The 11,141-nt window shown below is 41.3% G+C and overlaps 1 protein-coding gene and 1 pseudogene across 1 annotated transcript in view; one reads left to right on the top strand and one right to left on the bottom strand.

The window, feature by feature from the left end:
- The window catches only part of Wdr78 (WD repeat domain 78), a 73,331-nt gene that overhangs the window by 3,803 nt on the left and 58,387 nt on the right, over nucleotides 1-11,141 (top strand). Inside the window, exon 2 of the mRNA XM_029540456.1 lies at nucleotides 10,705-10,882. Coding sequence (XP_029396316.1) covers nucleotides 10,705-10,882 — 178 coding nt within the window. The remainder of the gene's footprint in view (nucleotides 1-10,704; nucleotides 10,883-11,141) is intronic.
- Nucleotides 10,094-10,584, bottom strand: LOC110322733 (annotated as a pseudogene).

Genomic DNA, 11,141 nt, shown 5'->3' with positions numbered 1-11,141 from the left:
TGTGTGTGTGTGTGTGTGTGAGGGGTGCGGTTAGTTCTTTGTCCTAACCCATAGACTGCTTGGAGGCCTGCTCTGATGGAGAAGGGCAACAAGAACATCTTTTCTTGCGTGTTATCCACTGTTCCATTTAGAGCCCCAAGCATATTCTTTTCAATTCATAGTTTTGACAATTCCAAAATATCTGTCATATTTGAGTCTGGGTTTGTCATTTTGTTTGTCCCTTCACACTTAGTCTTGCCTTTCAGTATGTCCTAGATATTTGATGTTGCTGACAGTGAGATGTATTCTTTAATTTTTTATGACTAGGAATTAAGCTGTATTTACTCTCTGCTGAAGGTGTTAATGTTTAAGGTTTGGTTGGCCTCTAGTATCCTCATTTTGATACCCTTTGGTTTGGTTTTGGGGTTTCTGTTTAGAGACTTCCTAAATTTTGTGAACTTTGCAGTTGTTTTTTCTCCTTTGTATTGCAGAAGCCCTGCTGTTATGTAAGATGTCCTGGGCAGAGACTGTTCTATAAAATGACTAGGTCTTGGTCTCCTACTGGGCTCTTGCCCCTGGTGTGTGATCTTCCCGCCTCCACTTCCCAAAGACTGGAATTACAAGTATATACCACCAAACATGGAGATGTTCGTTTCTCAGCATTTTTTCCTGTTTTGGTAAGAGGAGATGGCTAGGTGGAGCTAGAGTTAGGTTACTTCCCTCCCCCATCCCCAAGGTTTGTTAGGCCTTGGTAACAAGTTATTTCAGCTCTGGTAAAATGGCATTCTGAAAGGATAGGTACTTGCTGTGAGAACAGGTTGCTGTGGGTGTGTGAACAGGTTCCATCCACCTGGTGAACTTATGGAGATAAGATGAAAGCCTGCTGGCTCCTTACAGCTGTTCCTAGAGGGTTTTATGTTTTAAGTTAGCCTCTGCTCATTCTTCAGTAATCAGCCAATTGTCCTTTACGGTTTCTGATCCCTGATTGGATCAAGTGTCAGTTCTCTGGAAGCTGTGGTCTTTTTTCCTCTGGCATCTCCAGTCGTTAGGGTACTTGTTTGCCCGTGATCTCAACTGTCGGATGGAACTGAGAAGTGGTTTTCAGTTCTGTCTTTCTGTGGGATCAAAAATGATGACGTTCAAGATCTTTAAGTGATAGAGTGGAAAACATGAGTCAGCCTACTCATTCTTTAGTTCTTGCAGCCTGTTGTCTTCATTGTTAGAAAGAAGCTTTGAAGTTTAAGGTCATCCTCAGCTATATGGGGAGTTTGAGGCCACCCTAAACTGGAGATTCTGAAATTTTAAAAAGGTTACAGAAACAAAATAAAAACAAAGTCATGCTTGCTGGGCATTGTGATGCATACCTTTAGTCTCAGCATTTGGAAGCCTGGCCTGGCTTGCATAGTGAGTTCCAGGACAGCTTGAGCTACACACTGAGACCCTGTCACAAAAAAGGAAAAATAAATAAAATGACAAATTTGGTGTGATTTCTTAATTTTCTTATTCTGACCCTCACTGGTTGCTTTGCATCTGTGGCTCTTACTTACATCACCAAGCTCTTGGCATCTCTGTGTTTACCTCACTGGTCACATAGCATCTCTACCCTTACCTTCCCCTAAAATCCACATTACTCTGCATTCTCAACTGCGAGCAGATAGCTCCACCAGGCAGTCACTAATATCTAGACATGTCCACAGCATCTCCTTATTGTGCTTCAGAAGGAAAAACTACTCACTCTAGTTCTAGGGAAAGCCATGGATCAGTGGACATGTGCCTACAAGCTATGGGATTAGCTTAGCATTTTGCTCACATGGCTTTCTGTATGTATCTTGGAGTTTTAATAAGAATTGGATTACAAAATAATAGATGTATGAACTTTTATTGTTCAACACTATCAAGTCCTATCCACTCAGCGTCAGTCATTTTAAGAGGAACCAAATTTGTTGATATGTGAGTTTACATTTATGTTATGTATGAGAATACTTGAATCCTTTTTCAATAAATGTTTTTATTCTTTGAGAACTTGATGCAGTGTATTTTGATGATACCCCACGTCTTCCCCTTACCTATTCCCAGTTCAACACAAACCTCCCAAGTCTCCCTGTTCCCCTCAACCTTATCCTTTTTTGTTGTTAATTTAATAACCCATTCACTCTAGGTTGTACTGTCCATATACTTCTGGATATGGGGCCAGCCACTAGATTATAGGGGATATATTAGGAGCCACATACTTAAAGAAAACTAGCCACACACACACACACACACAATCAGTCAGCTGTCCATAGCATCTCAGCTAGAGTGTTGACTAGTTTGCTGTTTTGCAGGCAGCTATTGCTGCTGTGAGTTCACACGTGCAGCAGGCCTGTGCCCTCCAGATGACACTGTTTTGTGCCTGTCATCTCCTATCTCTGACTCCTGCAGTCTTTCCACCTCCACTTGCTGGTCTGAGCCTTAGGGAGGGTGTGTGATACAGGGTCCCAATTGTGGCTGAGCAGTCCTCGGTCACTTACTCTCTGCTCTTGTGCCAGTTGTGAGATTCTGAGCTAACTGCCATCCAATGCACAAGGAAACATCTGAGGAGGTCTGAGGGTCTCACCCATCCTGGTTCAGGTCTGGTCCTCTCCCTCACTGGCATTGTTTTAACCCTGAATCTTGGTTCAAAAACAGTAGGGGCCCTGGAAGGAAGTATATGTCCTGTCACTAATCATGTTTTTTGTTTTTTTGTTTGTTTTTGTTTTAGGAAGCAGTCCTAAAAAAAACATGATTAGTGAAAGGACATATTCCTACTGTAACTTCTTTAAAACTGGGACTAGCATTGTTTTTATCATTTATAACTATAAAGCCAAATATTGACTATCTTAAGCACTAATAATCTGTTTATAAAAGGATTTTTAAAACAGAAAGTGGGGCTGGAGAGATGGCTCAGAAGTTAAGAGCCCTTGTTACTCCTGCAGCAGACCTGGGTTCGCATGGTGGCTCACAATCACCCAGAACACCAGTCTCGGAGGATCTCATGCGCTCTTGATCTCTCATCTGACCTCTGTAGGGACAAGGCACATGAGGTACACATATATACACTTATCCCACCACTCACAAAATAAATCTAAGGAAGCTTTAAAAGAGAAATGATGAGCCTGTGAAAAGACTCAGGGTAAAGATGCGTGCTGTTAAGCCTTATATCTGAGTCCATTCCCCATGACCCGCATGATAGAAGAGAACCAACGCTGGTAAGTTGTCCTCTGACCTCCACAGGTATGGCTCGTGTGTGTTTTTTAATGAAAGTTTCATGTCTTTGGAATACTCATTTGTTAATTCACCCAAAGGAGAATATCAAGACAGCATTTCTGAGGTTCCTGTGGATATGTGCCTGGAAGTTTGAGAAGTACAAATTTGTTTCCTGAAGTTTTGGAGTGTGGAGTGCCTGATAGTCTTTTTTTCTCCAGGCAGGATGAAATCTTTTTTTCCACTGATGAAAATGATCTGATTTTCATTATATTGGGAAAAAAAAAACCTATAGCCAGTTTTGAATTTTTAGTTATTAGATTTCTAAGTCTCTTTTAATGTTATCCTTCTATAGATATGGTTCATACAGCTTTTACTTAATTTTTCATAGGACATTAAGTACTTATTTTATAATGAGATCATGGATGTTTTCCAAAATGGATAGATCTTGGATGAGAGCCAAAGCTTTAGTTAATTTTAAGAATTAGTGTCATTTGCTCATTTAATAGGCCAAATTTTATAGATTAAAATATTTGTTGATTTAATTGAATTCCATGATCACTATGTAATTTGATCACTATGTAATTTAGCAAGAATACCCTGTCTTAGGGTTCCCTTTGCTGAGAAGAGAAACCATGACCAAGGCAATTCTAATAAGAGACAACATTTAATTGGGGCTGGCTTATAGGTTCAGTTCATTATCATCATGGTAGTGTCTAGGCAGGCTAGAGAAGGAGCTGAGAGTTCTGCATCTTGATCTGAAGGCACTCGGGAGAAGACTATCTTCAGGCTGCTAGGAGGAGGGGCTCAAAGTGATACAGTTCCAACAAGGCCACATCTCTTAATAGTGCCACTCCCTGGGCCAACCATATTCAAACCACCACATTCCACTCTCTGACCTCCATAGGCTTGTCCAAAATATGAGTCTGTGGGGACCATACTTAGGCATAGCATAATGCAAAATATATTTACCCTAATTTGAGAAGTTCTGTAGTCTATAACAATCTCAACAAATGTTAAAAATCCAAAGTCTTCTGAGATTCATGCAATCTCTTAACTGTAATGCCTTAAGAAATCAAAATAAAAAATCAGATTGTATACCTCTAACATCATTCGGGATATACATTACCATTCCAGAATGATCATGGTGAGGACCAAAAGCAAGACAGAAAACCACCTGGGCAAACTCCACAAATTCCATGTCTCCATGTCTAGTGTTAAAGTGCTCTTCAGATCTCCAACTCCTCTCATCCTTGTTGATTGCTGTTGGATCTCGCATTCAGCAGCAACAAACTTGGTTCTCTTGTGCTGTTTTTACTCCCTGTTAGCAGCTTTCCTTGGCAGGTATCCTATGGCTCTGATATCTCTTAACATCTTGGGGTATCCAAGGCAACTTCACCTTGACAGCTTCTTGTTCCAGTGTTTGGGATCCACACCTCCAGTTCTGCCCTCTAGAGTACTCTGGTTGACTCCACTCCACTGCTGCTGCTGTTCTTGGTGACCATCCCATGGTATCAGCATCTCCAATATACTGGGGTCTTCCACTGTAACTAGGCTTCACCCAAAAGCCTCTCATTGGCCCCCTTCATGGTGCCACACCCCAACTTCTTTGCATGACCCCTTCAGTCCTGGGCCATCAACCACAACTGAGGCTGCACCTTCACCAGTGGCCTTTCCTGGCCTCTCAAAGCTTCTCTCCATGACCCCTTTATGTCTTCAAAACTAGTACCACCTGAGTGATTCTTACACATTACCAAGTCCAGCCGCAGCACAAGGTACATACAACCATTGATATCTCTGGAACACAGTTTCTTTGTGCTCTTAGAAAACACTTGCCAGAAGATTTTTACCTCAGTGATGCTGGTCTCTTAATCACCACTAATTTCTTAGCTCCAGCTAAGCAGTATCAATTGTGCCACTAGTCCCTTCTATTCTGGACTCTTAAAGCTGGAGCCACATGGCCAAAGCTGCTGAGTCTGCTGCTTGCAGGAGCTGGAACATGGCCCTCTTGTTCTATTACATTATCACCAGCTGTTTGTTTTCCAACTCCTTCACTGCCTAAGCTTGGCTGTCCTGGAACTTGCTCTGTACACACCTTTGATGCCAACATTCAGGAGATAGATCCATGCAGATCTCTTGAGTTCAAGGTCAGCCTAGGACAGAGAAAGTTGCAAGTAAGGAACAGCTTAGGTCCAGGAATGGTGGTATACACATTTAATCTGGGCCATAACTTCTGCTGGGGGCCTACATAAGGACAATGAAAAAAGGGAGGCTTCCTTCTCCTCGCACTTGCACTAACTTGCCAGCACATCTGTTGGAACCAGATGTATAAGATGCCAGCTTATACAGACAACCAACTGAAACACCCAGCCTCATGGGACTGAGCGACTACTAGATTCTCCTGCCATTGTTGGGTTAGTTGGACTGTACACTCTAAGTCATTCCAATAAATTCCCTTAATATGTAGAGGCATTCCATAAGTTCTGTGACTCTAGAGAAACCTGACTAATACATAGCCCAAGAAGTTTTTCCCTATTACATTACAATGCCTATCCAGCAAGTGATAGTCTTACAAAATGGAAAAACAAAAATAAGCCTAATGACAAATTTTAATTTTTTTTTTTTTTTTTTTTTTTTTTTTTTTTTTTTGGAGACAGGGTTTCTCTGTATAGCCCTGGCTATCCTGGAACTCAAAATCTGCCTGCCTCTGCCTCCCGAGTGCTGGGATTAAAGGCGTGCGCCACCACACCCGGCTTTTTTAAGAAAGGGAAAAATAAAAATTCTTTCTGTTCTAAATCACTTATTTTGAGATCATGACTAGGAGACAATAGTTAAGAAAACCTTACTAATGTAACAGAACCAGTAGTATAATTTAGTATCTTTAAACTATAGTCAACTTAGTTATAAGCATGTTTATTTTCCTATAAACCTTTCTGCAACACATCTCGGTTCTATATTCTATTTGTCCTCTTTGCATTTTGAAACATCCTTCACTTTAAGGCAAAATTGCATCCAATCCTTCCTCATCAGAAGGTCTTTCAATCTGTTTTTAACCTTTATCAAAAATGTGTATGATTCCTTTGCCTATTTGCTTAAAACTTGTATTTAGTGAGGCATGGAGTCTCTAACAGAGCCAGCTCAGCCTTGAAGACATTGTTCTTGTGCCAACAAATTAATCCAGTTTGTTAGAGGTTTAAAGCCTATTATAACAGGTACTTGGGAACATTTTTTCTAAAAGTGTTTAAGACAACCAGAACAAGTCAAGTTAGGGGCATTTTCTTTTGAGCCAACTGCAAACTGTTAATTAGGAAGAGTTGAAAGCAGGGGAAAGAAGCTATCCTCCCAGAGCCTGGGGTAGCAAGCCTTACATCCAGATGTGGCTGGTCTTCCTTAGGAAAAGCTGTAAAACCAAAACTGAAAGGAAAATCAAGAGATAATGTCCCAACTATGTCCAGTTTTACCCCCTAAATCTCCTTTTTCGACTCTAGCTATGAATGAAAAGTCAGTTGAGCTTAATTTAGCAGCTGTCTTTTTTTTTTTTTTTGAGACAGGGTTTCTCTGTGTAGCCCTGGCTGTCCTAGAAGTCACTCTGTAGACCAGGCTGTCCTTGAACTCAGAAATCCACCTGCCTCTGCCTCCCAAGTGCTGGGATGCCATTTATTTTTTAAAAAATTAGAAGCTACTTTGGAATCCAGTAAATGATATGGACAGTAATAAGCACACATAAGTAACACATACATCACCATACATAAAGATGGATTTGAAAGCCAGATCTTCAGCCTTTAATCAGATCAGCAGTCCTCAACCTGTGTGTTGAGGACCTCTTTAATGGAAGAATGATCCTGTCACAGGGTTTGCCTAGGAACATTGGATTACATTAGGATTCATAGCAGTAGCAAAATCACAGTTATGAAGTAACAATGAAAATAACTTTATGGTTGGGGTCAGCACAACATTAGAAAGGGTCCCAGCATTAGGAAGTCTGAAAGCCACCGCTCTTGGTAGGTGTTTGTCAGTCTTAGGTACAGTGGCTGACCTTGACTATCTCGCCATAGCACCAAGCAGTTACTAAATTCAGATCAGTACTTATAAGAAGTGTGATTCTTAAAGCAAATAAAGAAGACAACTTGACTTTTCAAGGCAAGAGTATGGCCTAATTGACCAGGCTTTAAAGCAGGCAATTTAAAGATGCCTTATAGGTTTGGGGATTCAGCTCAGTGGCAAGTGCAAGATGCTGGGTTCTCTCCTCGGGTTGGGGGATGGGCTTCTTTTCCCTTTAGCTCAAATTCAACAAAATACGAACCTGGAAAAAAGTCTGGATTATGAATGTTACTCTGTTATGACTATATATCTATAATCACCATGAGAAGAAAATTTAAAGATCTTTGATAAACACATCCATCATTTGGTGTATATAGCAGCTTTTAAAAAACTTTAATTAAAATGTTTTTTTAAGAAGAAATCCATAGCAATTAACCTAATAAAAGGATTTTAAGATATATCACTGTGATGATTTGTATATTCTTGGCCCAGGGAGTGACAATATTAGAAGCTGTGGCCCTGTTCAAGTAGGTGTGGCCTTTTGGAGTAGGCATGGCTCTGTGGGTGTGGGCTTTAAGAACCTCATCCTAACTGCCTAGAAGCGAGTATTCTGCTAGCAGCCTTCAGATGAAGATGTAGAACTCTCAGCTCCTCCTGCACCATGCCTGCCTGGAGGTTGTATATATTATACAATATATTATTTTAATGCAGCAGGAGGGCATGAAGCTAAATTATGGAGCATGTAAGGAATATAGAAGTGGTCATGGTTGGGAAAGGAACTTCGTGGTAGGTGCTTAACTGAAAGGGTGTGAAGCTCTGCTTTCAATCCTGGACTACAAAATAGCCAATCAGTGTTTCAGGAAGTTGCGTGGTCACTAAAGGAAGAAAAGCTTTGTAGGCAGAGGAAATCATAGTTAAAGGGAAATTTTAAGTATCGGAGAAACAATCGCAGAGTTATTTTCATGGGGAAATAAAATAGAGGAATCTTGAGAATGAGTGAAAAACAGTTTCTGAAAAACAGTGCCAGGTTTCAGAATGTAGACAGAAACTTAGTTTCAGATGGAACAGCAACTCCTTTTCAAAACTCGTTCTTTCTTGTGTCTGTGTGTGTCAGCCCGTAGAGCCCGTGGAGATCAGAAGCAGGTATGGGATCCCCTGGAACTAGTAATAGGTAGTTGTGAACTGCCCTGTAGGTACTGGGTACTGAGTCCTGTCCTACAAAAGTAGTAAGCACTCTTAACCTCTGAGCCATCACTCCAGTCCCCATAGAATGGTAACTCTTGTGAGAAAAATGATAAAGGTGAATTCCGTTGAGTCTATGGAAGGCAGGAGAGGAATTTAAAGATAGCAAAGATACTACAGAGGAGTTCTCATAGGACGGTAGTTTTATTACCACCTTGGTGATGGCGTCCTTTTAGAGCAGTGGTTCTCAACCTGTGGGTTGCTACCTTTTTGAGGGTTGACCTACCCTTTCATAGGGGTCACTGAAGACCAGAAATGTCAAATGTTCACATGATGATTCATAACAGCAGCAAAATTACAGTTAAGTAGCTGTCTTAGGCAGGGTTTTTAATCCCTGCACAAACATCATGACCAAGAAGCAAGTTGGGAAGGAAAGGGTTTATTCAGCTTACACCTCCGTGTTGCTGTTCATCACCAAAGGAAGTCAGGACTGGAACTCAAGCAGGTCAGGAAGCAGGAGCTGATGCAGAGGCCATGGAGGGATGTTACTTACTGGCTTGCTTCCCCTAGCTTGCTCTCTTATAGAACCCAAGACTACCAGCCCAGGGATGGGCCCTTCCCCATTGATCACTAATTGAGAAAATGCCCCACAGCTGGATCTCATGGAGGCACTTCCTCAACTGAAGCTCCTTTCCCTGTGATGCTCCAGGTTATGTCAAGTTGACACACAAAACCAGCCAATACAGTAGCAACAGAAATAATTTTATGGTTGTGGGTCACCTCAACATGAGGAACTGTATTAAAGGATCACAGCATTAGGAAGGTTGAGAATCACTGCTCTAGAGACTAAAGGAAGGTGTCCAGGGTGGGGTACTCAAAAAACTATAAATTCAAATATTTATTCATTGTCCTGTTTTATTTTTATAAATGCTAAAGTTGCTTCTTTTGGAAGTGTATTTGCTTTTCAGAACCTAGTAGAACATCAGAAGTTTCATACAGAGAACTATAGTCGTATGGTGATAAAGGCTGGGCTTGTCAGGAATTTGTGAACTTAATAGTACAATTATGTAGTCCTGCCTGAATTTAAATATTTTACTATAATTTAAAATTTATATACATTTGTTTAAAAGGAAATAGAATACATCCCCTGAGGTTTTATTACTCATGTTTAACTTTGCCCATTTAAATATATTTTCACTTATTGTGTACGAGTGTATTTGCACATCTGGGAGAGTGGGAGAGTGGGAGTGCACATGGAGGTCAGAGGACATCTTTGGGGACTTGGTTCTCTCCTCTTGCTTTGTTTCTGAGGTAGGGCCTCTCTAACTGTTTCTAACTGGATGGCTGTTCTATCTTCAAATCTGGCTTTTTACATGGGCTTGGGGGATTGAAGTCATGTTTCCAGGCTTGCACAACAATCACCTTTACCCTCAGAACCATTTCAATGGCCCTGTGTCCTTTCACATAAATGGTGTTAGTTCCAACTTCTTAAGGTTGCTTTGAAAGCAGAAGCGACAGTCCATGTACACTCTCCAGAAATGTGCTTAAATAGAATCAACTCGTGTAGCTACTGGTGCAAAGTATATGTTTAGGTCATTCACACTTCCTTTTTTTTTTTACTATTTAAATGTTTTATTTCATGTCATCTGGGGCTCCGTCCCAGGCTGCTTCATAGGTTCTCGATGAGCTGGTGGGGGGCTAGTACGGGTACTTCTTCTTGTCCAGCTTGGTTTCTGGGAAGACCTCATTCAAGCCATCAGTGGTCATCTGGTCAAAGGGAAATTATGTTCCTCATTCTTTCCAGCTGCTTCTCATACTCCTGGATCCTGAGCTGAGATCCAGACATGAACTCAGCACAGTTCTTCACATCCTCCTTTTCCTCCTGGTCCACCAGGGCTGTGTACTTATTCTCAGGCACAGGAATCTTCAGGGCATTATACTTCTTTTCAAAAATCATCCACCAAGCCAGCCTTGGCCATATTGGCCTTGTAGTAAGCCGGGTCAATCACTGGTAGTTTCTCAGCCAGACTAGCCAACCTGGTATGGAGGTCTCATTCCAGGACTTTAGGGCATTTCCAATTGTCTTCTGGTTTGGGGAGCATGAGCTCCACAAAAGATACCCAAATGAACGGTTTTTAGAGCAAGTTTATGCCCAGCCATCTTGTGATACTTCACCTTCCCCGGTGAAGTCATTCACACTTCTAATAAGAGTCTACTTTTGCTATAATTTGAATTTTCTTTTCAATCCTGGGTCTTCTCTGTTTTCCTTTCTTTACACAGGAGTGCCAGCCCACAATCCAGGAAGTCCATCAGCTTTATCAGCCCATCAAAATCAAGTGCAGGGAAAGGATATGCTGCCACAAACCAAAGCAAAATGGCCGTATCAAGAACTATGGGTTTTTTATCTGAGATGAAGCCGGCAGAAAAACTAAACATTCCTGGCACTAAAACGGTACAGGTAATGTTCTTTTTTTTTTTCCCCCAAACCCTTTTTGTTACATTAACTTGTTTACTTTTTGTGTACATGTGAATGGGCATGGCCACCCTGGCACAGGTGCCAGGTTCCCTCCTACCTTGTGGGTTTTTAAGATTAAACACAAATCGTGACTGCTGCCTTGGCAGTCAGCACCCTTACCCACTGAACCATCCTGCCAGCCCAGGGGAATGTTCTTTAGAATTCTGTTTCCTTCTTATTTGTAAGTGTGTATGCATGTGGG

The sequence above is a fragment of the Mus pahari genome, chromosome 6 (assembly GCF_900095145.1).
Source record: "Mus pahari chromosome 6, PAHARI_EIJ_v1.1, whole genome shotgun sequence".
Lineage (NCBI taxonomy): Eukaryota > Metazoa > Chordata > Mammalia > Rodentia > Muridae > Mus > Mus pahari.
The sequence above is the reverse complement of the archived record's forward strand: the minus strand, read 5'-3'. Positions and strand labels throughout refer to the sequence as shown.